Raw genomic sequence first — 27,921 nt, forward strand, 5'->3', positions numbered from 1 at the left:
AGGGCGAGCCAGCGTGTAGGGTGCGAAACGGAGAAGGGGAGAAATCTCACGTCTGGCCCCCGATCGGGTTGCGCAAAGGGGCTCTTTCTGGCAGCCTCTCCCTCTGCCTGTCTGCTTACTCTGCCAATTCGCGCGCTTCGCGTGGCGCACGGATCGCTCGCTAGCAAGGCAGCTGGAAGGAAGCGATCGCCCGACGCCTCCAGCCCGACGCCCTTCGTCGTGGCATCTGGGCCGCTTCTCGCCCCCGCCCTCCGCTGCTGACTTCTTGTCGTTTTCTCTTTTTCCCCTTCAGCGGAGCTGATCTGGCCCGAAGATCCCCGACGGCGATAGCGCGCTCTGGCGGAGTGACTGCGGACGCCGCCGTCTTGTTCTCCGCGGAGAAGGGAGACACGCCTCCCTCAGTTAAAAAGCGAGGGACTCCGGGTTTCGCTGCGCGTTAGAGCCAGAGGGTGCTGGAACTCCCACGTGGCTTTTGGAGCGAAGGAAATAAAAGGCGGCTGTTTCTGGGAAGCCCCTCTTCGCCTTGGATCGGTCGCGAGGGACTTCTTCGCAGGTTGGAAACACAAAGTCCCTTTGCAGGATCGATGTCGGCGAAGCCACCGGGATCAAGCCTGGGTTTCTCCGTGTGAATGTTCTTGACCTCATCGAGGCCTCCTTTCTTTCTCTGCGTCGTCTGACTCGCCGATTTCTGTATCTATCTAGGATCGCCTTTGCGCTTGGCTTCCCGGCATTGTCTCTGGGAAAGAGCCATACGTACTAAGTTTTCTGGCGTTTTGGAAGAACAGCCTCTGAAGCCGCACCGCCCCCGCCCCCCGGTTGCCGTAGAAACTGGGTTGCCGCGGAATCAGCCTTGCGCTCCTCTTCCCTTCCGCGAAATGGGTGCAAGTGTAAAGGGGAAAGAACGCTCCTGGAGCTCGACCCCTTTATCGCCCGCTCTTCACTCCATATTGTAGGCTGGAGTCTGAAAAAAGAGAAACCTGGTAGAGTAGTGCATGTGCTTGTTTGTTTGCAGAGACAGACAACCTGCTGTGGAAAGAGACTGTTGACTGTAAAAAGGAACTTAGGTCAAAATTACTGGTCTCCTTCTCTTTAGGGTCCCAAAGGCTCCATTGGAGGAGATCAGCTCTGGACTGGCAGGTTAGAAGGCCCCAGGATGGCCTCTGTGTGTAACATTACCAGTGAGGAATGGTCAGAACACGCCCTTCCGAGGGGGGCAAGGTACCACCCCCGCCACATAGTGCGCAGAGTCGCATCCCAGACTGTGACCAGGGTGAACCCGCCCATGGGGATCGCCTTTACCACCTTCCTCTACTGTGCAGAGATTACTTCTGCCTGCATTGTGAGCTATGCCTACAGCCGCTCCAATGATGTCTTCTGGCTCTCCCTGACTCTCCTCTTGATGCTGATACCTGCCGTCATGGACCAGCTTACCCTCATCTTTGTGAACCGGGACCTGACTAGTGACCAGCCCTTTATCCTTTTCATGCATCTTGTGTTGCTGGGTCCTCTCATCAGGTGAGCTGTGCTAGCAACTTTGTTTGGAGAAGGTGCCATATAGCTCAGTGGTGGAGCATCTGCCTCACAAACAGGAAGGTCCCAGGTTTGATCCCCAGCATCTCCAGGTAGCATTAGGAATTCCCCCTGCCTGAACTCCTGGAGAAACCCCTGTTGTAGGTAGTACTAAGCTAGATGAAGGACTATAGTAGCTGCTCAGTGGTAGAGCATCTGATTTGCATGCAGAAGGTTCCAGGTTCAGTCGCTGGCATCTCCAGGGAGGGCTGGGGAAATACTTTATGCTTGAAATCCTGGAGAGACACTGCCTGTCAGTGCAGACATTACTGAGCTAGAAGGGTCCATTGCCTGCCTCCATATAAGGCAGCTTCCTAACTCCCTCCCCTCTCAACTTTACTCAGAAGGGAGATTTACCCAGCAGGGAGTTGGAGGGTTCTTTGTGTAGAACTGCAATCATAAACGAGTTTAGAAAGAAGAAAGCAAAAGGCAGTGGCAAGCTACTGTATGTGTGTGTCCTGAAAACAGGTAATACCATATTTAATTGAATGCAATGCACACCCTTTTTGGCCAAATTATGATGCACATTAGGGTGCACATTAGATTTGATGGCACCAGCAAATACTTTTTTGGTTTCAAGGTTTTGAAAATGAGTTGTTAGATTTGATGGTGCATTAGTTTTGCATAAATACGGTAACATCTTCCATAAATGATGCAGCATCCATAGCTGCCAAGTTTTCCCTTTTCTCGCGAGGAAGCCTATTCAGCATAAGGGAATTTCCCTTTAAAAAAGGGAGAACTTTGCAGCTATGACAGCATCCTATTACGCTTCTTAAGGTTGTTGCTCCTGCTCATTCTGCTGAGTGGGGCCCTGGACCTTTGCCACCCAATAGTGGGGCAGGAGAGCTGGAAGAAAATTCACATCTGGCAGCCAATGTGCCCCTTTGTTGTTTTCTAATAGTACATGGGTAGACGAGTCTAAAATGCCTGGAACACAAATCTTTATAGCCCTCTAGCGACTAGGTTGGCTCATTTACCAGAAGTAATGTATTTAGCGTTAACTATGAGAATGACCCAGGTGGCGCTGTGGTTAAACCACTGAGCCTAGGGCTTGCTGATCAGAAGGTCGGCGGTTCGAATCCCTGTGACGGGGTGAGCTCCCGTTGCTTGGTCCCAGCTTCTGCCAACCTAGCAGTTCGAAAGCACGTCAAAATGCAAGTAGATAAATAGGAACCGCTACAGCGGGAAGGTAAACGGCGTTTCCATGTGCTGCTCTGGTTTGCCAGAAGTGGATTTGTCATGCTGGCCACATGACCTGGAAGCTATACGCCGGCTCCCTCGGCCAATAATGCGAGATGAGCGCGCAACCCCAGAGTCGGTCACGACTGGACCTAATGGTCAGGGGTCCCTTTACCTTTACCTTTATGAGAATGTTTACTCAATTCTGACTAAACTAAGTGTCCCAGAGTGAAATATACATCAGGAGGCAGAGTTTGGTCAGAATCAAGTATATACTTCCTTTTTTTTTATGTTCCCTAATAATGTTTATTTATTTTTCCACTTCAACAACAATATTATATACATTTTCCATATGACGAATAAGATTAAGGAATAATAAGAATAAAACAAGTCCCGTATCTAGGAGCTTAACATAGAAAAATTAAGCTCTTAATAACAGTTATTCCTCACAGAACGTTTGTAATCAATTGTCTAAGGGAAAAAAAAAACCAAAGAAAAAAAAATAAAAATAAAAAAAAGAAAAAAAGAGAAAAAAAATAAAAAATTCTGACTAAATAAAAAATTCTGACTAAACTAAGTGTCCCAGAGTGAAATATACATCAGGAGGCAGAGTTTGGTCAGAATCAAGTATATACTTCCAGAGTTATTGCTAAATACATTGCTTCTGGTAAGAGAGCTATGAAAATTTGTGTCCTGGACTTTTGAGACTCTTTTACCCATGTACTATCTGAAACCAAAGGAGCAGGTGTGAAATATATCGGCATTATTTTCATCTCTCCTACCCCACCACACAGTTCTAGCCTCAGAGGCAGTTTCAGGGTAGTGCAACCCTTTCGGCCACATTGGCCGTTGTGCTGCACGGGCCATCACAACAATGCTGTAGAATGGAACGCAGAGGGCACCCCAATTTTAGCATCACACAGGGCGGTGCTGAAATTTGAGAGCCCAAAGTCCGCTACTGCTAGCCTGATGGTAGTTCTGGCCAAGTGCCATTCAGAATATGTACTAAAAACTCACCTGTCCACTTGGAAGCGCCATTCAGCACTCCTAGCATCATTGCATAGGAATGGGGAACTTCAGCTCTGGGGGGGGGGGTCAAATGCGGCCCTCTAGACATATCTAACTGGCCCTTGAGACTCTCACTAGGCCACGCCCCTTCTCCAGGCCACACCCCCATCCACAGTGCTATGGTTTTGCTTGGCTGGAATGTGCCCTTGTTAACAATGCCTTTTACTTTCCAGAAGGGTGACACAAGTGGTGTGTGTATATGTAGAGGAACCTTTGAATTTTTTTGCAGCTATAATGTAGACCACTACAGTATATAAAAGTAAGAATCACACCTGTTATTCTATCCCCTGCCCTGCCCTGCCCACCACTAGCAAGCAGCCTTCCAGAAGCAAGGAAATACTGTACAGCTCTTGCTCTGACAAAGGTTCCCCACCCCTGAACTAACAGGACCCCCACCCCCACATTTCCAATCCTGTCTTTGCAAGGGCTAAAACACCAATTTCGCTGCACTTTTGGGCTGTGGTTTTTGAAGCATAAAGCATGCACAGCCCTTGGTTGTTCCACACCTTGGTGCAATTGACACATGGCGTACATGGGGCCAGATTGTCCAACGCAAACAAGCAAAACCTAGCCTGCATGGGGTGGGGGTGGGGACACTGAATGGGGCAGCAGTGTTGGAAGGAGGTAATTTAGCCCCCACACTCCACATGCCATTTTCACAAGCAGAATCTACTCTCCAAAGATATTTTTAGTTCCACTGTGGGGAGAAAAGTTCCTGTTCCCACGGTGCCGCTGCCCTGATCCAATTTGACCTCCCTCCATGAATGTCTCCCAAGTTAAGAAACAAAACAGCAGGAGATCCATCACATAGGAAGCTGCCTTATACAAAGTCAGACTATTGGACCATCTACCTTGGTATTGTGTACACTGGCCGGCAGTAGCTGTTAGGGTTTCAGATGAGGAGCTTTTCCCAGCCCTACCTGGAGAGCTGGGAATTGAACCAGGGACCATCCACATGCAAAGCAGGTGCTCTGCCCCCGAGCTATGATGGTCCCCATTGAACTACCACCCTCACAGATGTATCATCATGTCTACTTTGACCTTCCATTGTTTACGCTACTGTAGGACATCAGACACAGGTGTAGTGGAGGGGCCAGAGACTGAGATGCAAGTTGGACTGATGGGTAAATTGGCTGGCAATGCAGGAGCAGGTAAAAGGTGAGCAGCCTGCCAATAGAATCACACCCAAAGGGTCTTGTCCAAATGTTTTCAGGTGGGACCCCAGAAGTGAAGGGAGAAGAACTCCAGAGTTTTGATAAGCTGCTTCACACTAGTTTCTTAAGGGAGCTGGGAGTTGTTAGGAGACCCCTACTCCCCTCACAGAGCAACAATTCATGGAGAAGAGGGATTGACTGTTAAACGGGAATTGAAGCTCTTTGAGGGGAATAGGGATCTCCTAACAACCCCTAGCACCCCTAACAAACTACAGTATCCAGGATTCTTTGCAGAAAGCCTGGCCATTTAAAGCAGGGTTCATCAAACTTGGGTCTCCAGCTGTTTCTGGACTACAGTTCCCATCATCCCTGACCACTGTTTCTGCTAGCTAGGGATGATGGGAGTTGTAGTCCAACAACAGCTGGAGAGCCAATTTTGGGAAACCCTGGTTTAAAGTATGATACTGCTTGGGGGTGGGGTGGGGTATTCCCGTCAGTTTCTTGGAGATCCCTCTTTTTGCCTTGTGAGCACATCCCAGCTGCCTTCAGAGAATCATATGCTCTCTGTAATGATGGGAACATGCTGTTTTCAATCTGCTTGCTTTCCAAGGTGAAAGGTCGTTGGCTGCCTCCTTTAGGCAACAGAGCAAGGAAACTGGTTTGATCCCATGAGTCAAACAGGGGGGTGGGTGTCAGCAAAGGCTGTAATTCTTAACCCTGCCTCTGCTTGTCCAGATGTTTCATTCTTCACTCCCCACCCACAGTCTCTGCTTTGCTCTTCCTTCAGCTCTTTGAGTGCAGGAAGGGAAGGGAAGGGGTGGGGAGCTCTTTTTGGAATGCTCTTCACATTGGAACCCCACCCCACACAAACTTTGGAGGCTGCTGCTCTGTCACTTGTGAATGTGGTTGTTGCGGAACACAGTGCAGAAGAGAAATAACGTGCATAAATTTTACATTCATTGTTATAGACAGATGTGGTTTTCCTTGCTCAAGACACAAGGCTTTATGTTATTAATTAAAAACATTTATATCCGCTTTTGTCAAGCTGATGCCCTCTTGATATTTTGGGCTGCAACTGCAATCATGCTGCTGCCAGCATGGGTTGGAGGCTGATGGCAGTTGTAGTCCAAAACATTTGGAGGGCACCAGGTTGGGGAAGGCTGCTTTGTAGCCTGCCATCTACCTGCTTTACAATCCCCAAGGCAGCTTAACAAAATACTTTTGTTTTCTTACTTCCTGCATTAATATTCCACCTCTCCAAGGCACTCAAGGCAGCATACATAATTCTCCTAACTCCATTTTATCCTCTCAACAACCCTGTGAGGATGATAAGGCAGAGAGATAGGACTGGCCCAACTTCACCCAGTGAATTTCACAGCTGAGTGGGTGATTTGAACCCTGGTTCTAGTTTGTACACTCCTAATCACTACAATGAATTGGCTCCAATTAAATGATGCAGACTATCAAATCATCATCTATTATTATTAGCTAAGCAAAACAGCAAAAGCTTCCACAAATGGCACTCCTTACAAATTAAAATGGCCAGGACTCTCCAAAAGCTCCTCGGAAGAGAACTGCCTTGGGTGGCCACCTAAAAGCCAGCAAGGCAGGAGCAAGGCAAATGTCCCTGCAAAGGAAGTACCACAGTTGCAGTGGACCTGACGAGGAGTCCTATGTAACCATCTACTGTACTTTGGGTGGTGAGAGCCCATGGAGCAGAGCCTCCACCCAAAAAACCCACACCTTAAGTTACCAAACAATCCTATGCACGTCTATTCTGAAGTAAGCCCCACTGAGTTCAATGGGACTTGCTCCAAGGTAAAAGTGTGTAATATACGTAAGAGAAAGGAGCGGATCTGTAGGTATGCTGGCCCCAGATCATTTGGGATTTAAGAATTCAAACTTTGAATTGGGCTGGGGAACTAACTTGAAGCCAGTGATGTTGTTTATGGTTTAGTGGAACATGCACAGCTTGGAACAAGACCAGGCAAGCCCCAGTGTTGTGTGTTTCCCTTCTTCCACGTGGCTAGGTGTACGACTTTAACTGCGGTTTCCCTTAAAGTTAGCACATTCCTGTGTCTGACCCAAGGATTGTGGTTTGCTGCAACTAATGGTTCATTTAAGCAAGCCAGCTTCTTCATGCCAAATGCTTCTTCTTTCTCCAGCTTAAGCCTGTAGTACAAATCATTAGGGTTCTCCCTCTGTGTCCTGCCAGCCCTGGTGGACAGCATTCCTCTGACTGGCCAAGCCAGGAAGGTCTTCTTCCCTGTCTGCTTTTACCCTGTGCTTTATTTAGCCCTCATTTGCCCTGTGTTCTACCCTTCAATTTCAGTCTTCCCACTCCCTCTCTCACTGGTGACGGAATGGAGCGAAGCTGCCCTCAGTACTATTCTTAGCATATGGAACTCGTCAAAGAGCCATTCATTAAGTTTTCTGTTTGCGGACTTCACCTCCCTTTCATTCCAGGTTGAACAAAGCTTTGAAAGCATAATGTACAAGGCACTTCATGGGGCCTTGGGAGGAGTGGCCAAAGACAGAGGGATGCAAATTTAGCATGGGTTGGGGCTGGATCATTCATGTGAGATGACGAGAGTCTCCCTGATTCCCCAAAATAACGAAAAGTCTTGTGGCACCTTAAAGACTTTAACACTTATTTTGTGACATAAAAGGCAAATGTAGCCAGGTTAGTCCATAAGGGGGAAAAATAAAACCCAAAAACTGGGTCGTAACTTTTATTAGAACCAACCAAAATGCCACAAAGATGTGGCACCTTTTTGAATTCTCCCATCAGGTGAGGTATTATACAAAACAGGGAGGGTGGCAATGGGAGGTGGCAATGAAGGAAAATCTAAACCAAAACAGTGCAGATATTAGGCTGGATGTGGTAGCCATGAGGCCAGATTATAGACTTGATTCCAAGATGATAATTGCAGGCTGACGTTGAGTCCCTCCCAGGTGTTACAGGTATGAAGTCACACACCTATGGTTCTGAGGTGAAGAAGCCATGGCTGCTCCTCCCCACCCTCTGAGAAATTAATACCTGGTTTGTCATTTCCGGCTTCTAACTTGAAGGATTGCCACATTTTCCTGACAATTTGGTGGGCCCCCAAAAAACTTTTGCCCAAATTTAGGCTGCGTTCAGACATGGAGGTTTATTGTATCCATGTCTAATGCTCCCATTTATACTGCATTACCAGTCATTTTGATTATCAAACTGCCATGTTGCACTAAATCTTAGATGGTGGGGGAGAGTTGCATACTCGTCCCATGAGCAGCAGTTACATGATCATGAGAAACACAGGGAAGTTAACAAGGCTGTGACATAAACTTCCATGAATAAGAGTTCACTTCATCAGGGGTGTGAAGTGGATACACAGACAGACACACATAAAGGAATAAAATGGTAAACAGTGAAGTCAGGAAGTCAGTGAAAGACAAGGGGTACAGTCTCAAATGTTTCTATGCAAAGCTGAGATGTATACAAAATAAACATATTGACGAATCTTCCAGCTAAGGACACACCTCATGTATCTGATGTAGGCTCTAGCCTACAAAAACAGTGACAGACACATGTCGAAATCAAGTGCATACTTGCATCTGAGTAATAATTCCCAGGATCTATTCACCTGGAATGTCCTGTGAGGTTATGTTCTGCAATTGCTGAACACAGGTTCTGTCCGTACTTTCCTGGTCACATCCCAAGTCCCTGTAACCTTTGAGTTATGCAGAAGTTTCCAGGTTCTGTCCCCTGCAACTCCAGCTAGAAGCCTGGAAAGACTTGAGTTTCCTGTTTGAAACCCAGAAAAGCTGCTGCCAGTTGGCGTAAACAGTGCTGAGGTAGACAGATCAAAGGTTTAACTCTGTATATAAGGCTGCTTCCTACATCTGAGAATCCTGTGTATGGTAGTTCAAGGATGGGGAAAGCTTTACCAGTTGATATTCTGGCCGCTGTGTAGCCATGAAAAGCACAGGATCTATGTCTGGGGGTGGGGGTGTAGACACCATACATTTAAAGCACATGGCTTTTCCCTCAAAGAATCCTGGGAAATGTAGTTTGCAAAGGTGCTGGGAATTGTAGTTCTGTGGGGGGGACTACAGTTCCCAGGTTCTTAGGGGAAGTCATGTGCTATAAATGTACTTTGTGGTGTATATGTAGCCTTGGTCAGAGGTTCAGCACTTGTTTGCATACAAACCGTTCCAGGTTCAGTAGGATCAAAACAGACCCTGTTTTGATACCCTAGAGCAGGGGTGTCAAACTCAAATTCATCGGGGGCCGCATCAGCAGTTTGGTCACCCTCAAAGGGCCGGTTGTATCTGTAGGACTATGTGTCCACTCTTTATTATCATAAATTCTTGTCACTGCATTCAATTATTACTGTTTTTTTGTAATAATGTAAGTAATAACTAGCTCTGAAAGCAGAAACATAGTCAGAATAATGGCAAGTAGATATTCAAATGTACAATTATTGTACAATTTATTGAAAAATGATTTTTGGTAACTGCACTGGGTGGTGGAGGCTCACTAGGGTTTCATGCAAGACCTTTGCAGAGCTACCAGTACCTGGAGATGCTGGGGTCCTTCTGCATGCAGGACAGATGTTCTGCCAGTGAGCCACCACCCTTCACCAAAGGGACTGGCTTAGGTTGACTCACTGGAGCTGCTCTCCTGCTTCCAGGGTTTAAGGGCCAGAAGTATAAAGCAGCATCCTATGTTTCTGAGGAGAGGGAGAGGGAGAGGGAGAGGGAGAGGGAGAGGGAGAGGGAGAGAGAGAGGGAGAGGGAGGGGAGGAAGGAAGGAAGGAAGGAAGGAAGGAAGGAAGAAAAGAGGGAGTGGGAGGGAGAGAGGAAGGAAGGAAAGAGGGGAGAGAAAGAAGAGTAGGAAATAAGGAAGGGAATAAAGAAGGAAAGAAAAAGAAAGAGGGAGAGAGGACGGAAAGGGAGAAAGAAGGAAGGAAGTAGAGGGAAAGAAAGAATAAGAATGAGGGAGAGAAAGAAAGATGGGAAGGACGGAAGGAAGAAAGGAAGGAAGGAAGGAAGGAAGAAAGAAAGAAAGAAAAGAGGGAGCAGGAGGGAGAGTGGAAGGAAAGAGGTGAGAGAAAGAAGAGTAGGAAAGAAGGAATAAAGAAGGAAAGAAAAAGAAAGAGGGAGAGAAGACAGAGATAAAGAAGGAAGGAAGGAGAGGGAAAGAAAGAATAAGAACGAGAGAGAGGAAGAAAGAAAGAAAGGGAAGGGGGGGGTCGCTGCCTTGATTCAGCGCCAGAAAAGAGCGCGAAGGGACCCAGGGGCAAAAAGCATTTCCCGTGCAGCGTGAGGCAGCGGGTGTCCGTTTTAGGAGAAGTGCGTAAAGCCTCAGAGTTGCACATTCGTGAGGCTGAGCCGTTGCTGAGCTCACGTTCATGAGGCTGAGCCGCGGCAGGAGGAGGAGGAGGTGAGGCAAGAGGAGGCGGAGTCGGCGGCTTGCCAGGTCGGTGCCCGGCAGCGCCGTGCGGAGAGTCCCGAGCCTCTGGGACGCAGCAGTGCTCTGTAGCACTTTGAATCCTCCTCCTCCACACGGTGCTGCTGGGTGCTTTGTCCATGCTTCAGCAGCAGCAGCCGTTTCCAGGCGTCGAGCCATGGCAGGAGGAGGAGGATTCAAAGTGCTACAGAGCACTGCTGCGTCCCAAAGGCTCGGGACTCTCCGTGTGGCGCTGCCGGGCGCTGACCCGGCAAGCTGCCTCCTCCTTCTCTTGCTGTGGCTCGGGGCACTCTACGCAGTGCTGCTCTGGCCGCCTTTCTAACCCCCCCCCGCCCTAGCTGTTTGTCGGCGCTTTGTCGGCGCGGCGCTTCAGCAGCAAGGTCCCGCTGCTGGGTCCCGCTGGCTGGGGCGCTCGGCGGGCCACATGACGAGGTCTGGCGGGCCGGATTTGGCCCCCGGGCCTTGTGTTTGACACCCGTGCCCTAGAGAGCCACTTTCTGTCCACACAGCTAATACTGGGCTAGATGGCCAAAGGCTAGGTGGCTTATTCTGACTCAGAATAAGGCAGCTTTCTATGTTCATATGAGTCTGAGTTGGAGAAAGAGGGGGGTCTTTGCCTCATTCTAATGGAATGACCTCATGGCTTCCTCAAGACACACGGCACCACCTTCCCCGTAGCTACCTGAAAGGCCTATCCACTCTTTCTCTTCTTTTAATTGGCACTGCTAGAGCTCAGTGCATTAGAAGTTGTTTGCTTTTAAAAAAAATAAGTGGTCAAAAAGCCAAAAAAGACAAAACACTGAAAGCATCTCACTCTAGTCGTGGTGAGTCATTCTGGAGGAGAAGCTCTGCTTTGTCCCCATCAAAATGTCTTTCTGGATCATTAGAAAAGGGTGTGTGCTCTCAGTCTCATACTTTGCCTTGGGAGACAGTTGTGGGTGTGCTGCTTTTAAAACTGTGGGAAAGTCCTGAGCAGCAGACGCGTTCGGAAGCTGGATGTTTATCACCTGCTCCTAGCTAACGTTTGAGATTGGCAGTTTCTTGTTATAGTTACTACTTCTGCAGCAACAGATAATGAACCGGAAGGAAATGTGCAACCCCAGTGGAGGGCAGAAAGGAAGGCAGAAAGCTCAATGTGCAGACCTTTGGGTGATTTGCTGTAGATCTGACTCCAAATTGTGCAGCAGCAGCAGCAGCAACAACAAAAATCATTTTTTAACTACAGTCAGGTTGCATCTTTTCAGGTTAAGAACGCAGCAAACCTGGAAGTGTTTACTTCTGGGTTTCGCTGCATGCGCAGAAGCGGTCTGCCCGATTCGCGCATGCGCAGAAACGCTCTATTGCACTTTGTGCGTGCGCAGAAGCGCCGCTCTAGTTGTGGACTTTTCGGGGTTCAAATGGCACCCCTGAACGGATCATGTCCGCAACCAGAGGTACTACTGTATTCTAAATCAGGCTGAAAAATAGTGGGCCTTTGTGTCTAAAATGACACTGAGTTCAGATCTGGTACGATAACCTATTTCCTGGGCTAAAATGTATCCAGAGGTGGTATTATTAGTATGAAATATTATTTCATTATATTTACATTTCACATTTCCTCCAGGGAGCTCAGAGCAGTGTAGATGGTTCATTCCCTCTCCATTTTATTCTCACAGCAACCCTGCGAGGTAGGTTAGATTGAGAAATGGCGACAGTCCAAGGTAATCCATTGAGCTTTAATGCCTGAGTGGGAATTTGAAACCTGGGCTTCTGGGCACTAGTACAACACTGTAGCCCAGGCTTCCCCAAACTCGGCCCTCCAGATGTTTTGGACTACAATTCCCATCATCCCTGACCACTGGTCCTGTTAGCTAGGGATCATGGGAGTTGTAGGCTAAAACATCTGGAGGGCCGCAGTTTGGGGATGCCTGCTGTAGCCACTACAGCAAGTGTTGCTCTTCTCTCTTTCCCTCCACATCACTACTTTATACCTGACTTTGGTTGAGAATGATGGTGTTAGACTCTATCAGAGTTCTTCAGCTTTGGGTCTCCAGGTGTTTCGGGATTACATTATCCCCAACCACCTTAGCTGATGGTTTGGGATGATGGTGGGAACTGGAGTCCAACTACACCTGGGGGCTGAAGGCTGAAGAAGGCTGGACTAAGGGTATTCCTAATATCCTTTGCAACCCTAAAGTCTTATTGCTGAAACCCTAGCTCAAAATACCAGCTCCCCCACCAGACTTTTACCCTCCCCCCCACCCCCAAATCAACGCATGAATATTCATGAGTATATTTCTGTTTGCTTGTCCCTTGTGAAGACCTTAAGAGAAGGGCTGGTGGCTTCTGTACTGATCCTGACTCTTTCTCTCTCATGCAGGTGCTTAGAGGCCGCAGTGATGTTCTACAGGCTGGGGAGGGAGGAAGAGCCGTATGTCACCATCACTCGCAAGAAGCAGATCCACAAGGACTCTGAGATTGAGCTGGAGCAGGAAGTGGGTCACCTGGTGCGCAGGCTGGTCACCCACCGCAACGCTTTCAAGCGCATGGCTGTCATCCAGGCCTTCCTGGGCTCTACCCCTCAGCTCACGTTGCAGCTCTATGTCAGCATTGTGGAGCAGTCTGTCCCCATCAGCAGAGGTAAAAGGCAGAGCAGAGCGTGGCAGGTGTTTACTGTGCAGAATGGGAGGGGACTTAAAGGGCAATGGGTGGCATTGTTTTTTGCTAGGAGCCAGTTTGCTGAATCAGGATGTAGTACTTGCCTACCTTGGAAGCAAAATGAAAATTTTTAAAATGGGGCCTCGACGTTGAACTTTTTTTAAAAAATAAAATAAAAAAATAGTTTTTATTAGGTGGGTTTTGTGTTACAAAGCAAACAGATAAACGGGATGGTACAGCTATTGTTTCCACTTCAGCTTATTTTTTAAAAAAACAAAACAGGGCTGGATATAGGTCCCCATTGAAACATTCCTGGGGAAGTTGCAGCATCGAGGCCACTTCCAATTTCATCATAAGCCGAGTGAGATTTATTGCTTATTTTCAGACTGCCGCTCATATATAATAACTATGTGGGGACTCCAAGTTCTCTTTTGCAGTTCTGGAAAAAAACTTGTTGATGCTGCCTCAGAATATTGTTCCAAAACTAGAAAAATCAAAACAAAACAATAAACTCATCCTATATTTTCCCCACTCTTAAATTTTATCAGCCATTTCATTATTTATAGCAATATGCTGTACATCATTCTGAATGAGCATGGTGCTTTACGGGGGGGGGGGGGGGAGAGAGACAGGTCCCTATCCTGAGGCTCATACAATCTAAGAGCCAAGATATACTTAATCATGACTTTGTTTGTTTGTTAGAATTTAAAAGCAGCTACAAGAGTATTTTTTTAAATGCAAATGTATGAAAGAAAGAAAGAACAGAAAGAATAGAAAGAAAGAGTAAAATGAGAGAAAAAACAAACACAGAGAACTTCTTCTACCGCCCTGCCAGCTCACGTTAACAATACAATACCCCATCCATACATCATTCAGAGGGCAGAACATTATTCTTCCTGACCTGATTTAGAATACAGTGCTACCTCTGGTTGCGGACACGATCCATTCAGGGGTGCCATTTGAACCACGAAAAGTCCACAACTAGAGCGGCGCTTCTGCGCACGCACAAAGCGCGATAGAGCGTTTCTGCGCATGCGCGAATCGGGCAGACCGCTTCTGCGCATGCGGCGAAACCCGGAAGTAAACACATAAAATGCAGCTCACGTTAACAATACAATACCTCATCCATACATCATTCAGAGGGCAGAACATTATTCTTCCTGACCTGTTAATATTTGCATTTTATGTGGTTTTTCGCATGACATAAAAGCCACTCTGGAAATGCAGTTGGATCCCGCAGAAGTTTAGCACTCATTTCTGTTTACAGGTAGGTAGCCGTGTTGGTCTGACGTAGTCAAAAATTTTTTTAAAAAAAATCCTTCCAAGTACCACCTTAGAGACCAACTAAGTTTGTCATTGGTATGAGCTTTCGTGTGCATGCACACTTCTTCAGATACACAGGTATTCTGTGTTACTTGTTTCCAGAAAACAACAACATCTGTTTGCCACCCTGTTAAATATTTATATACAGTGGTGCCTCAACTTATGAATTTAATCTGTTCCGAAGGCACCTTCGTAAGTCAAAAAATTCATAAGTCGAAAACACCATTGGAAATGCGATTTCCCATAGGAATGCGTTGGAAACGGGAAAATTCGTAAGTCGAAGCAACCCGATCTAAAAATTCGTAAGTTGAAAAATCCCTATCTAAAACCGCCACAGTTTTTCTCCGGATGTTGAGACATTCATAAGCGTGCGGCCATTACCCCCATTCGTAAGTCAAAAAATTTGGTTGTCGAGTCGTTCGTAAGTCAAGGTACCACTGTATGTATGTTCAAATGTAGCAAGAGTGTTAAGGTCACCAGACTATTGCATAATACATGGCACTGTTTGTCCTTCCAGGCTCAGAGTAGAAGTCTCTTGGTGACCGTAAAGTATTGCAAATTTCTTTTCTCTTGCCGTTAATCTCCATGCTACAGGAATATACCGTAATTGTAAAGTGCATGAACATCTGCAAATATCAAGGATTTTGGCAAACAAATTTCATATGGACACTACATGGGAATTTTGACAGGAGCACCCCTAATCTAATTCATGCCTCCAAACTCCTAAAAGTCCTGCATTGGGGGAAGATTAATACATGTACAGCATCAGGGTCACCTGAGGCTCCATTCCTGGATAAACCAAACCGTTGAGCACTCCAGGCACATGTAATTTGGCTTTAAAATTCAAAACGGGGAAAATGGAGATGGGTTAACAAGGGGGAATATGCATTTATTTCAGCTACACATTCTTAGGCTCACTTACAGTAGGGTCATCTTCCGCAACCTGGTGCTCTCCAGATGTTTTTGAACTATAACTCCCATCAGCCCCAGCCAGCAGCTGATGACAATTGTAGTCCCAAATGTCTGGAGGGCACCAGGTTGCAGGGTGGTGTGCAGAAGGATATCGGGTGGAGGGGGAGGCAGGTAAGGAGATGGTGCCGAAAGATTCATGGAAAAGGTGGGCTTCGAAGAGGGAACTGGAGGAAGTAGGAGAGATGGCATCCTAGGAGTGTTCTGAGAGGCTGCTCCAGGCATAAGGGGCACTCATTTGTGCGAGTCTGATATCCAAGGCGGATGGAACTAGAGGAGTGGAGATCCTAGGCAGAGTTGTAATGTGATACAAGAGTAAACAGGGAGAGGGCAAGATTGCGAAAGGCTCGGAAGGCAAGGGATAAGGGGACAGGATTTGGACAGGATGTCCCCATAGGGATTTAAGGATGTGCACCTTTGGCTAGAATGATGTTTTGGCAGTGATGCAGCTTGGTAATTTTAGACTCTGAGCTCAATGGTCTCAGGGGAGCCTCTCTTTGAACTAGAGGTGAGGAATCTTTTGCAGCCTGGAGGTCACATTGCCACTGGTGCGTGGTGCTAGTAGTAAAAGTAAGTGGAGCCATGGATCCAATGCTTAACCTTTGTAGAGTTACAATGCAGCCACACAACAGCCAGCACTTTCTGCACACTTGCCCATACTTCACTGTCAGTGGCGTAGGAAGGGGGGTGCGGTGGCTGCGTACCGCCCCGGGTGTCATCACTGAGGGGGGTGACCGCAGGGCCTGGCCTGCAGCGCACTTGAGCCACACGTCTCCTGGGGAGTGACGCGGTGGCTCAGGCACCTGCAAGCTCTGCACTGCCCAAAACGACAATGTGGGGCTTGCGGCCTCCATGGAGTTCCACGCAGAGTGCTCTGCTCTGGCTTGCCCCGTCCCTGGGTGCACCGAGCAGCTAGCTACACCACTGTTCACTGTCCTCCATCCAGTCAAGGGAGAGGGCATGGTCACAGTTCAAGATCATGAAGCAGAGCTGGTGAGGAGGTGTGGCCTGGGGAGAGTTCTAAGAGTCAGTTAGAGATGCTTGGAGGGAACACATTCAGCCCCACACTAAGATTTCCCCACTCCTGCTTTAGATGGTAATGTGTATCGCTCCACTTACTCCAAAGGATGGAGTTGTGCTTGGAGGCCTTCCAACTCATTCTGCTTATTGGGGCCCTGGACTGCTGCCCTCGGAGACCTGCCCTATTGCACAGACTGGATATTGGCGGCAGACTTTTGGACAAAGATGAAGAGGGCTGAGATGTGACAACTGCAGACTGCAGGGAGGAGAAGGCATCAAGGCAGGAGATGAGACTTACCTATGTTTGGCATTTTCAGGGCGGGAGATGAGAGTTAGCCATATTTTCTTAGCCTGCTTCCAGGTGGCATTCCAATTGCATACCAGCAAGTTCAGGTTGTGCTACTATAATTGAATGGGAGGTCTTGCACAGCAAACCCTCTTCCCAAAAAGGTGGGGCTTTCTTTTCTTTTTTTTGCAATAAGGGAAGATTTGGGAAAATGCATTGACACAATGTCAGCTAAGCTTCCCTGCAAACAAATCAGAATGACTACTCGTTAAATAGGTAGGGTTGCAGAAAATTCCCTGCCGACCAATAAGGATGAACAATTAATAAACTAGAAGGGTTGGATCCAATGTAGCGCTAGGTTAAAGCCACTAGCAACCTACTTGTTCCGAGGGTGTGATGTTTTGTGCCAGTATAAGGGTGCTCCAGAGATTAACTTCATTGCAGAATAGATAGTGCAATGCACAGTGAGTTTCCACTGGTACAGCTGATGCATTGGATTCCTCTTTTGTGTGGCAAGGTCCCAAACCCTCCCGGGAAGTTGGAATAAAGACATGTAAAACAGTATTTAGAGTTAATGGGTGAAAAAGGCCACAACTTTATTGGTTACAGAATGTGAGTGGTATTGGCTTAGGCAATGGAAACCACACAACTATATCTGACTCCTGCCCGTCTACAGGAAGTTTTGGAAGGGTTAACCACCAGTAGGGAGAGCCCTGCTAATGCACGTCAACTAGGAACTCCCCCAGGTTCACCGCTAGGGGTCATGCTATGGCCCTAGCCCCCCCCCCCGCCTAGGGCTTCGGACAGAGACCACGCCCCTTGGATTCCTTTAATGGAATACCCTTGAATTAGGAGGGGTAGGTGATGGCCACTACCTCCCCTCCCCTTCAACTTAATACTCCAACAATGCCTAACCACCAAACCTTACAAAGTTGTGATGATTTGCTACGAGGCAGGCAAAAAAAACCAATGGCCAGTGCCAATTTGCCAAGTGGGAAAATTCCTACCTGGCCCCTTGGACAACCAAGGCGACCAACCGAGGTCCATAGCAAGGTCAATAAATAAAAGAGCCTAAGGGAGGGAGGGTGGGAGAACTGACCGAGCAGGGAGGAAAGAGGCGAGTCCTCGGCCACGGCCAGTTTAAATAGCCTGCGCCACACCCCTGGACCATCTGGATTGGACAGCCAAGGAATTATGCTGCCGAGGACTCCCCAATGGCACAGGGGTTATACCGCCGCGTGGGTAGGGCTTGCTCCCAGCCCGAAAACTCATCTCTCCAGGAATGGGAAATGGCTTTGTCTTACATCAAAATTTGCCTTACACTAGTCACTAGCAGACATAGAACATTGGATGGAGCTTGTAGTCTGGAAGCTCCCTAAGTTTATATTCCCTTGCCCCCGCAGTCAAGGTAGTGAGGTTGGGATTGCCTCACTTTGTCCTCAAAGCTATCCGTAAGTAAGCTTTACCACTGAGAAGTGATTTGAACCTAGGTCTTCTCAGTCAAATCCTCTATCAACCATGTCTCCCACAGCCTAGATCTCACCTTGTGTACTTGAAAAGGAGAAACAGGCTGGCTTAGCTGGGGAAGCCTGACTGAACCTGGCTCAAACAGGAATACCAAACTAAAATTGCTAATAGTTTGGTGTCAGATTCAACTGCAAAGTGTAAATGGCCATTTAGCTTTCCCCCAAGGTTATCAGAACCCCTGAGTGCCCTGCTTTTTAGGCATGGCAGAAGCAGAAGTGTGGACAAGCCTAAAGTTTCAGCTATATAGACAGGAGTGCTTGTTAAAGTATTTTGTATATATGTGTGCTAATATGTGTCTTTTTTAAGGGAAATTAAACTGTGTGGTTATGCATATAAAATTCAGCTGAGATATGCACATCCCCCAAGACTTGTTGAATATTATGTAGATAGATTGCGAAATGTACATACACAATTCCCTCTTCACAGAAGGATTATGTATACATTTTCCATGAAGCCTGGTGCACATTGCCTGGTTGTTATGCCCAATAACTGCTCAACTTACATTACACAGACACACAATAAATATGTGTATTGGCAAAGCATTCAGTCATCTGACCTGCCATGGAACAATCGTGAGATAGTTATCGCTAAATCTGAAGACCCACATGTGGGTCTATCAGCTGCTCAGACAGCTACCGTATTTTTCAGACCATAACACGCACTTCCCGCCTCCTAAAACAGAAGGGAAAATGTTGCTGCGTGTTATGGAGCGAAGGCAGCCGATTTCGCGCTGCTCGTTCCTCCCCCTTCGCCGACAGTGACAAGGGGGGAGGCAGCATCAGCCCCAAACCAGGCTGGTGCTGCCACTGCAGCCGCCGCAGCCAGCAGCTGAGAGTTGAGAGAAGCGGCCGAAATGCTGCTGCTGCTGCTGCTGCTGCCGCCTCCCAGCCTTTTAGAGGAGGAAAACCAGAAAAATTTTTTTTTCTAGTTTTCCTCCTCTAAAAACTAGGTGCGTGATATGGTCCAGTGCATGGTATGGTCTGAAAAATACGGTAAGTTATACCGTAAATGCAACAAACGCACCTGCCCTTTCCGTGAACTATGTGTTGGTTGTGAAATGCAAAACAGCTTTTCATGTGAATTGTCATTATGGAAAGGGTTTTTCTGCATAGGATCGGCATGCAATCAGCAATGGTGATCCATCTGGTTAGCTATTGTATATGTTGCAGCTGCCACGGATGACTGAAAAGTAGCTGCCAAATCACTAGTTGAACCCTTCCCCTGATGTGTGATGCTTTATGTTAGGGATGGAGAACCTGTGGCACTCCAGATGCTGTGGGACTCCAACCTCCACTATCTCCAGCCAGCATAGACAATGGTCAAGAATGATGGGAGCTGCCATCAAGTTACATCTGGAGAGCCACAGGTTCCGCATCCTTGCTTTATGCATTAAATTGTAACCCAAAGTATATATCAATCCCTCTACAAATCTGCATGTTTCTTTCAATGAGGATGTGCCAGAAGGGAGCTAAAGGCTATCACAGACTTCTGGCTGATGCTGAAAATGCACCTAGGCCTAGATCAGGCATCGCCAAACTGTGGCCCTCCAGATGTTTTGGCCTACAACTCCCATGATCCCTAGCTAACAGGACCAGTGGTCTGGGAAGATGGGAGTTGTAGTCCAAAACATCTGGAGGGCCGAAGTCTGGGGATGCCTGGCCTAGATCATCTGCAAGTGATGTAACTGGTAAATTCCACAGAAGCAGTTCTCTGGATTGTGAGTCAAGAGTGCTCTCTTTGCAACCAAGAGAGTGACACTTTGGGTGTGACTCAGTTCTGGCACCTGTTTAATATAGGATTCTGCCCAACTCCCAGAGGTGTGGTTGCAGTAATAAATACCTGTCAAGAGGCAGCAGGTGTTCCCATTGCATAGATTTAAGCAGTGCTGCTCGGTGCTTTCGGTGCTTGAGATCAGCCTTGGAGCATACAAACAAGAATACTTCCACAACACTGGCCTGGGTCACACTGCATGTTGAGCCATACCGTAGCTTGATGGGATGTGTGAATATGCAAGCTCCCGGAGAGTTCATAGGCTCTTTGCTCCTCCCTGGCCTTTCTTTCTGCCCTGCTGCACTGAGCTAAGCCAAGGTTTAGCATAGCATGCCTTCTGAACTGGGCCTCTTGGTTATTCTCTCTCCTCAAATTAACCAAGGTTTGTTCATGGCTGTAGCTCATGGTGAGTGAGGAGAGAGTTTAGCACACTAAAAAAAGACACACTGAATCCTGGCTTAGCATAGCACAGTGTGAGAGTGAAAAGGATGAGGCAGCAAAGCAGCTGTGAGCTCCTCACTGGGAGCCAGTCCTGGTAAGCGTAATTCAGAGCTTTCCAAACTGTATGTTGAGACACGTTAGGGCAGGCACCCCCAAACTGCAGCCCTCCAGATGTTTTGGCCTAAATCTCCCATGATCCCTAGCTAATAGAACCAGTGGTCAGGGATGATGGGAATTGTAGCCCAAAACATCTGGAGGGCCGAAGTTTGTGTGTCGTGTGTGTGTCGGCTGCAGTGTGTAGGTATGTTGCATGAATTCTCCCCGTGCTCCTCCTGGAGGTGGAAAATGGTTAGTTCAACCTCCGGTTTGCTAGTAAAACTTAATTACTGTGTCGCCAAATGATGCATGTCTAAAAAATGTGTCACCAACATGAAAAGTTTGGAAAGCTCTGGCCTAATTACTATGCGATGTGAAGCATGCAATTAAATCTGTTATGGAATAAACAGCTTCAGATCCCTGCTCAGCTATGAAGTTCCCTGGGTGAGTGTCAGTGCCTCTGCCCATGTTTAAAATACCTTTCCCTTACCACTGTTTATGTTTAACTGAACAACCTGAATTTGTCAATACATGTGATTGAATCCCATATGACAGGGGTTCCCAACAAAATTTTCTCGAGGACCCCTCATCGAGCCGCTATTGTGACAAGGACCCCCATTAATTCCTAATCCTAAAATTAAAAAGTGAGAGCCAAATTAAGAGTCTTTTTATATTTTATATTTATACGTTTTTTTTACAGTTACCACAGAGTACTCCATCAGTATACAGTTAGTTTTAATTTTCAGTTCTTAATGAGATGAACCACTTTTTAACCAACGGTCCATTTTTAACTACGCGAACTGTAGCTTCTGCGAAAAACAACGCTTTGTTTACAAACACTACTGTTTTGCAATGAGGCAGCGCGCGCCAGGGAGGAGGGAGGGGAATGGAGAAGACAGGGTACCTGCGCAGTAGCGCACAAATGAAGCCGACGCGCGCAAAGCATCTTGGGGAGGTGAGCGTTAGTAGAATGTGCGCGCTGCCTCTTTGCAAAACAGTAGTGTTTGTAAAGCGCCACCTAACGGCATACAGCAGAACTACGGCCTCTATCTAATTCTAGTTTTGCGCTAGACTCTGCTCATGCAGGAAGCGGCCAAAACAAAAAATCTGTTATCATACAAAATATATTTAATATATTTTTTATTCTAATAGCATCTTGCGGACCCCTCTGGCATAGCTCGCGGACCCCTGGGGGTCCACGGACCACCTGTTGGGAACCACTGCCATATTAAAATAGTGACAATCTGGAAGTGTGGGTCAAGGTGATGGAATAATAATGGGTTTACCAGCTCTTAGCTTCTTTAGGTATTGAATGATGAACAGTAACTCAGCAGCCACTTCTGTGGAGTTAATACTGCTTGCATAGTTTCCATGTGGGGTGACAGCACATCAGAGAAAGGGAAGAGTCCTACCCCCCCACCCCCACCTCCACATCACTGCTGCTGATCTTCCTGTAAATCAGTTCCCAGTGTTATAGAAGTCTTGTCACTCTGCAGGTATCTTGTTCCCTGATGTTTCTGCCTCACAATTCATGTTTGCTTATTGCTGATTTGCATAATCTATTTTGAAAGCCAAATGGTATTTCCTGGGAGCAGTATTTGGAACTGGGTGTGACCAAAGCCCTAAGCAGAGCCTCTTTCCATTTGAATGAGGCTACCTAGCCAGTTCTAAATGAGGAAATTCAGAACACATTTTCCCCTATCTAGAGTCCCCTTTGAAAAGAAAAGAAAAACAAGGAAAGTGGCCATGCTGGTACACCTGATTTCAAAATTTAAACGTTTTTCATCTGTATGTGCAGGAAGACCTGTTGGGTTTCCAGCAGGAAACAGCTTGATTATTTTCTTAAAAACAAACAAACCAAAGCTTGTGCTACACAAAAGATAAAGATCACCCCATTGCTTTAGCCATCCCTTTACATGAACCTCTGGCTTTGTTTCTATGGTTGTTACATAAATATTTAGCACAGCAACAGCCACCAGTGACCTTGGAATGGTAAGACAAAGTAAATGAAGGGTAGTTTGCTGGACCAACAGCTGGTGATTGGCTGCTGACCTGATTTGGTCTAAAGGGCTGCTATTGTACATGACTGGTCTATACAATGTGGCTGATTGCACATTTTCCAGCTATGTTCAGCAGATGTAGAAATCATATGATGAGAGAGACATATGGTACTTGCCATTGCAGAACAAGCCAAAACCTCTGCATCAGGACATTCTTTCCCCATTTCAACAGAGCTACTACTTAGGCTATTTCGGGCCTGAATATCTAGCGCTCTTACCTCTTTGGCAGCAGCTGACCCAACACCTGCCCTGAGCAATCTCTGTCTAACCATCTCATCTCTGCCATCTCCCAGTGTGTGCCTCTTGTCCCAGCTGACACTCTGTAAACTATCTGAGCAGCTGCTGTTTCAACACATTGCAGAGAAGAATGAGCAACCAGTTAGCACCAAGTTACTAATAATGTTGCTCCTAAGTGAGCTCCAATGGGCTAGTAGCTTTTGTGGGCTTAATTGCAAGGCAGAAGTACACCGAGGTGCAACAATAATTGTGCAATGAACACTCATTGGGCCGGTTCTGAGTGCTCACTCTTTGGCCTTCCTCCCTTCCTCTTTTAGCAATCCTGATGTGCATCTGCTTGGTGTCGGTCACCTACGGAGCTTTGGTCTGCAACGTCCTGGCCATCCAGATCAAGTATGACGACTACAAGATCCACCTGCACCCGCTGGCCTTCATCTGCATCATCCTGTGGCGTAGCCTGGAGATCTCCACCCGCATCACCATCTTGGTCCTCTTTGGGAGCGTCTTCAAGCACTATGCCATGGCCATAGGTGGTGTCAACTTCCTGCTCTTCTTCTTCTTGCCCTGGGTGCAGTTTTGGTGGAGTGGTGCCCAGCTGCCTGACAATGTGGAGAAGAACTTCAGCCTGGTGGGCACCCTCTCGGTCCTGCTCTCCATCACTTTGCTTTACGCTGGCATCAATATTTTTTGCTGGTCAGCTGTGCAGCTCAGGCTGGCTGACCGGGAATTGATTGCCAAGTCACAAAACTGGGAATGCTTGGTCCTCTACTATGTGTTCCGAGGGTTGGAGAACAGTGTGCTGCTTGTCGTCTGGTACAATTTCATGACGGAGGTCTACGAGTACGTCTGTCCCCCCTTTCTGGTGCTGCAGCTGATTGTAGCCTACTGCTTGTCTATCTCCTTCATGCTTTTCTTCATGCAGTATCTCCACCCCTGCCGCCGCCTCTTTATGTACAACGTCTCTGACTTCTTGCAGTGCATCTGCTGTAAGCGGGGCAAAGAACCCGAACCTCTGGACCTTGAGCCCCCTTGGGAGCCTGGCGTGAAGCATAGCATAGTCTGATGGGACATAAGTCGAAATCAAATTGTAAACCATTCTGCTAAAGGGAGGGGCATGCCCCATACCTGGCCTCAGCACCTGTTTGCCCTGAGGAATTGGGTATAATTTATCAACAAGGGGGCAGTGCAGGGAGTCATAGTGGCCGGACTGGGCCTTCCAGAGCATCATCTGAACTGACAGATCAAATTGGGATGGACAATAAGGGGGGCAATTTCAATTTCCTTATCTGCCTGCAGAGCCTGGAGTAGTCTGCATTGCACACCAATGCAGCAGGGTCAGTTATTACGTTCAGAAGGACTGTGTTGTCATTTCTAGATGATAACTGTTGACTGATGTTATGTCTGATGTTTGAAGAAGAAAAGCCTAGTTGAAGGATACTCAGTTGGGTTGAACTCATGATTAGCTTAAGTAAGGGGAGATCCTTTGGAAGGGTTTTAATGGGTCTTGCTGCAGCAGCCATCTGTTTACCCAACTGCATCCACGTGGGCAGCATGGTCTGTCTTAGGATGGATATAATTGTGGCCCCACATTTTCAAGGATAGTCCTGACAGTCGTGACAGCTGAGCCTCTAAGACTTGGTTGTCTTTCAGCACCCTTGGTGCTCATCAGCTATTTGTAGTTCTGTTGAGCTGAGAATAGACATTTTAAAGTGCTTTTTTTCATTTTAAAGGAATTTGGCCTCTTTTTATCCTCTAGTTTCTTCTATGTCATTCAGAGCAGCACAACCACTTAATTAGTCAGTGAGTGCTGGGTAAGGAGTAGAGTCCAGGGAAGAAGGCAGCGATGTGCCTTCAAACCCATTGGAGTGCTGCAACCAAATGCATATTTGTACTTTTCACAGGGCGAGTCAATCTAAGGGGCAGCCCTTTAGCAGGACACTTTTGTGTGGAAGGTGGCCACCTTGGTGTGGTGGAGTCTGGGGCTGAGATCAGCCCCCACTGATGCTGTGCCTTCTGAACTGGGTCAAGCGTTTTACCCCCATGTGCAAATTATGCTGAAGAAATTTTAAGCCACAGGTCTGGGCCGAGGGGGAGCTGTCCAAGTTTGTTACTACATGAATAGGAGTTGGGCTTGCTTGCTCAGTCTGGCCAAGGCTCACCCTCAACAGTCCCCATTGTGCAATACCCTGTGGGAAAGGAGGCTCCTAACAGATGTGAGACATGCAAGTGTGAGAGCCCTTTGGCACATTCAGCTAACTGTATCAGGGAATCAGGCACACTGTTTTAAAGCATCCAGTCCCTACAGTGTTTATTTAGAAGGAGCTTCAGTTTTGTGTAGCTAATAGATAGGGTTGTGACTCTCTAGTTGTTGTTGGACTGCAACTGCTTTGGTCCATGATAATTGGCCACACAGGCTGGGAATGATGGAAATTGAAGTTTTAATGATGTCTGGTAGACCACAAGTTTCCCTATCAAAGACAATTCCATAAAGACAATTTAGGTTCCTTCAGAACTTCTGGATTCTTGCTGTTTAGTATCTTGACTGCAGCTGTTTTCCAGTCAGCTATGTTTTGGTGACATGAAACATTTATTTTCTTTTTTTTAAAAAAACTTATTTTCTTGCTCAAGACCTGATGGGCCTTCAGATTACCTTGTTCAAATATATGTTATTTAAATTCTCTTAATGACCTGTGAATTTTCTTTTCCACAAATAAAGTACCTTAATTTATTAGTTATATGTGTTAAGGCACAGATTTCCAACACAGTGCCCATGGGCACTGGTGTGCTTGTCAATGCTTTCTGTGGCACTTGTGAAAGGTCTCAGTAAATAACCCCTCAAAAAATTCACAACACACAAGAGACAGTTTACTCTTCCTGCTTGGTTCCTGCTTGCACTGACTCAGCCTTTCCTACCTTGAACACGACTCCTTCATTGGATGCAAGGATTGAACACCCACCTTCCCTTCCATTCTGAATAGAGTAGAGGCACAAAATGCGTAAACACTGCAGCGGGCAGTGGATGTGCACTTTTAGAAGTGGCAGCCATTTTGTGTTATGCCATTCCACCCCACCCCACTCCGTGTAGCTATTTTGTGACTACTAATCAAAATTCCAAATGTGTATCCACTGGTCCCAAAAGGTTGCCAACCCTTAAGGATTGCAGTAGAGAATAGAAAATTGGTTGCAGATAGGATCTGGACACCTCTATCCATCATGATTTTGATCTGAAACCTCTCTCTTTCTCATACAACACATGGTACAAAGTAACAACATATCTCAAGGAAGCCAATTCAGTAACTGTTGAAGAGTTCCACAGAAACATATCTCTACACCAGGCATCCCCAAACTGCGGCCCTCCAGATGTTTTGGCCTACAACTCCCATGATCCCTAGCTAACAGGACCAGTGGTCATGGATAATGGGAACTGTAGTCCAAAACATCTGGAGGGCCGAAGTTTGGGGGTGCCTGCTCCTACACCCATGGGTAAAATTTCACAATCTCCTATCTACTTCACCTACTCACACACAGAACTGGTAAACATCGGGCTCGCAAGAAAAATAGAGATAACTAGGGAGTTTCAAAAGTCCCACTGTATTCCAAACTCCCTATGGATTGTCATCAGGAGGGGGAAGTGCCGAAAGAAGTGAAAGAGAAAAGAGCAAAAGCGTGGTTGCAGAGCTGGTCTGTTAACCCGGCTTCAAAAAAGACCCATCAGACCAGCACTGTCAAGTGTCTTCCTGACCAACATCAGACCTCTCGCCCATAAAATTGACGAATTACAGTTGCTGATGGCGGCAAGCAAGCTTCTTCGTGAGAGCTGTGTGGTAATTATTAAAGAAACTTGGCTACATTCAGCAGTACCGGATGTGGCAGTAGAGCTGATAAATCGAGTAATTTATCGCTCTGATAGAAACAGTGATTCTGGTAAAGTTAGGGGCGGACGAGTCTGTATTTACATACACAATGGTTGGTGCGCTAACTGCAAAGTAGCTTACACGTATTGCTCCCCAGATATAGAATTGATGGCAGTTACATGTCTGCCATTTTATCTGCCTAGAGAATTAACTGTCGTTATTATTATAGCTGTTTATATTCCACCTGATGCTAATGTCAGTGCAGCACTTTCGAAGCTATATGATGTCATCTCTAGGCAGCAGCAAATCCACCCAGAGGGTGCCCTTGTTGTGGCAGGGGACTTCAATCAAGCCTGCCTGAAGACAGTACAGTGGTACCTCGGTTTATGAACACAATTGGTTCCGGAAGTCTGTTCATAAACTGAAGCGTTCATAAACTGAAGCGAACTTTCCCATTGAAAGTAATGGAAAGTGAATTAATCCGTTCCAGACAGTCTGCGGGTAAGTGTTCATAAACTGAAGCAAACTTTCCCATTGAAAGTAATGGAAAGTGGATTAATCCGTTCCAGACGGGTCCGCAGAGTACTTAAACTGAAGCGTTCATAAACTGAAACATGGGTGTAATTGGTTCCGGAAGTCTGTTCATAAACTGAAGCGTTCATAAACTGAAGCAAACTTTCCCATAGAAAGTAATGGAAAGTGAATTAATCTGTTCCAGATGAGTCCGCGGCGTTCGTAAACCGAAAATTCATAAACCGAGGTGTTCATAAACCGAGGTTTCACTGTACGGTATTTCCTAGGTTTGAACAGTTAGTGAAATTTCCCACTAGAGGGCAGAATATTCTAGATAGCGTGTATTCCAATTTGAAATAAGCATACAAGGCAATCCCCTTCCCCCACTTAGGCTCATCCGACCATTCTTCAGTTTTTCTATGTCCAAAGTGCATCCCTCTCAGGAGAAGGATTCAGCCAGTTATAAAAACAGTTACATTTGGCCAGAGGGTGCTCTTAGTCAGCTCCAGGATTGTTTTGAGAGCACTGATTAGAGTGAGTGTGAACATCAAGATCTGCATAGATACACAGAGGTTACACTTTCCTATATTAAAGTGTGCGCTGATAATGTAACATCAAAGAGATGCATTAGAGTACAGTCATAAAGGTAAAGGTAAAGGGACCCCTGACCATTAGGTCCAGTTGTGACCGACTCTGGGGTTGCGACGCTCATCTCGCATTATTGGCCAAGGGAGCCGGCATACAGCTTCCAGGTCATGTGGCC

At 46.8% G+C, this 27,921-nt stretch overlaps 1 protein-coding gene across 2 annotated transcripts; it reads left to right on the plus strand.

Moving 5' to 3' along the window:
• The first annotated feature begins 8 nt into the window (after positions 1 to 8).
• XKRX (XK related X-linked) lies at positions 9 to 27,921 on the plus strand. 2 transcript variants are annotated; one of them, XM_035131613.2, is made up of 4 exons: positions 9 to 1,515; positions 4,882 to 4,974; positions 12,785 to 13,044; positions 23,109 to 27,921. In XM_035131613.2, the coding sequence occupies exons 1-4, from the start codon at positions 1,154 to 1,156 to the stop codon at positions 23,852 to 23,854; spliced, it is 1,461 nt and encodes a 486-aa protein (XP_034987504.1). In that variant the 5' UTR covers positions 9 to 1,153; the 3' UTR covers positions 23,855 to 27,921. The 2 variants fall into 2 exon arrangements, with proteins under 2 accessions (XP_034987504.1, XP_034987505.1); XM_035131614.2 differs by lacking the exon at positions 4,882 to 4,974 and having other exon boundaries at positions 13 to 1,515; positions 23,109 to 27,918.

This window comes from Zootoca vivipara, chromosome Z, assembly GCF_963506605.1.
Source record: "Zootoca vivipara chromosome Z, rZooViv1.1, whole genome shotgun sequence".
NCBI lineage: Eukaryota > Metazoa > Chordata > Lepidosauria > Squamata > Lacertidae > Zootoca > Zootoca vivipara.

Bases quoted from the DNA above. Each gene is read 5' to 3' on its own strand.
- XKRX (XM_035131613.2), top strand. From the start codon at position 1,154: ATGGCCTCTGTGTGTAACATTACCAGTGAGGAATGGTCAGAACACGCC. The intron at 1,516-4,881 runs GTGAGCTGTGCT...ACGCTACTGTAG, and splicing joins TTGCTGGGTCCTCTCATCAG to GACATCAGACACAGGTGTAG. The intron at 13,045-23,108 runs GTAAAAGGCAGA...TTCCTCTTTTAG, and splicing joins GTCTGTCCCCATCAGCAGAG to CAATCCTGATGTGCATCTGC.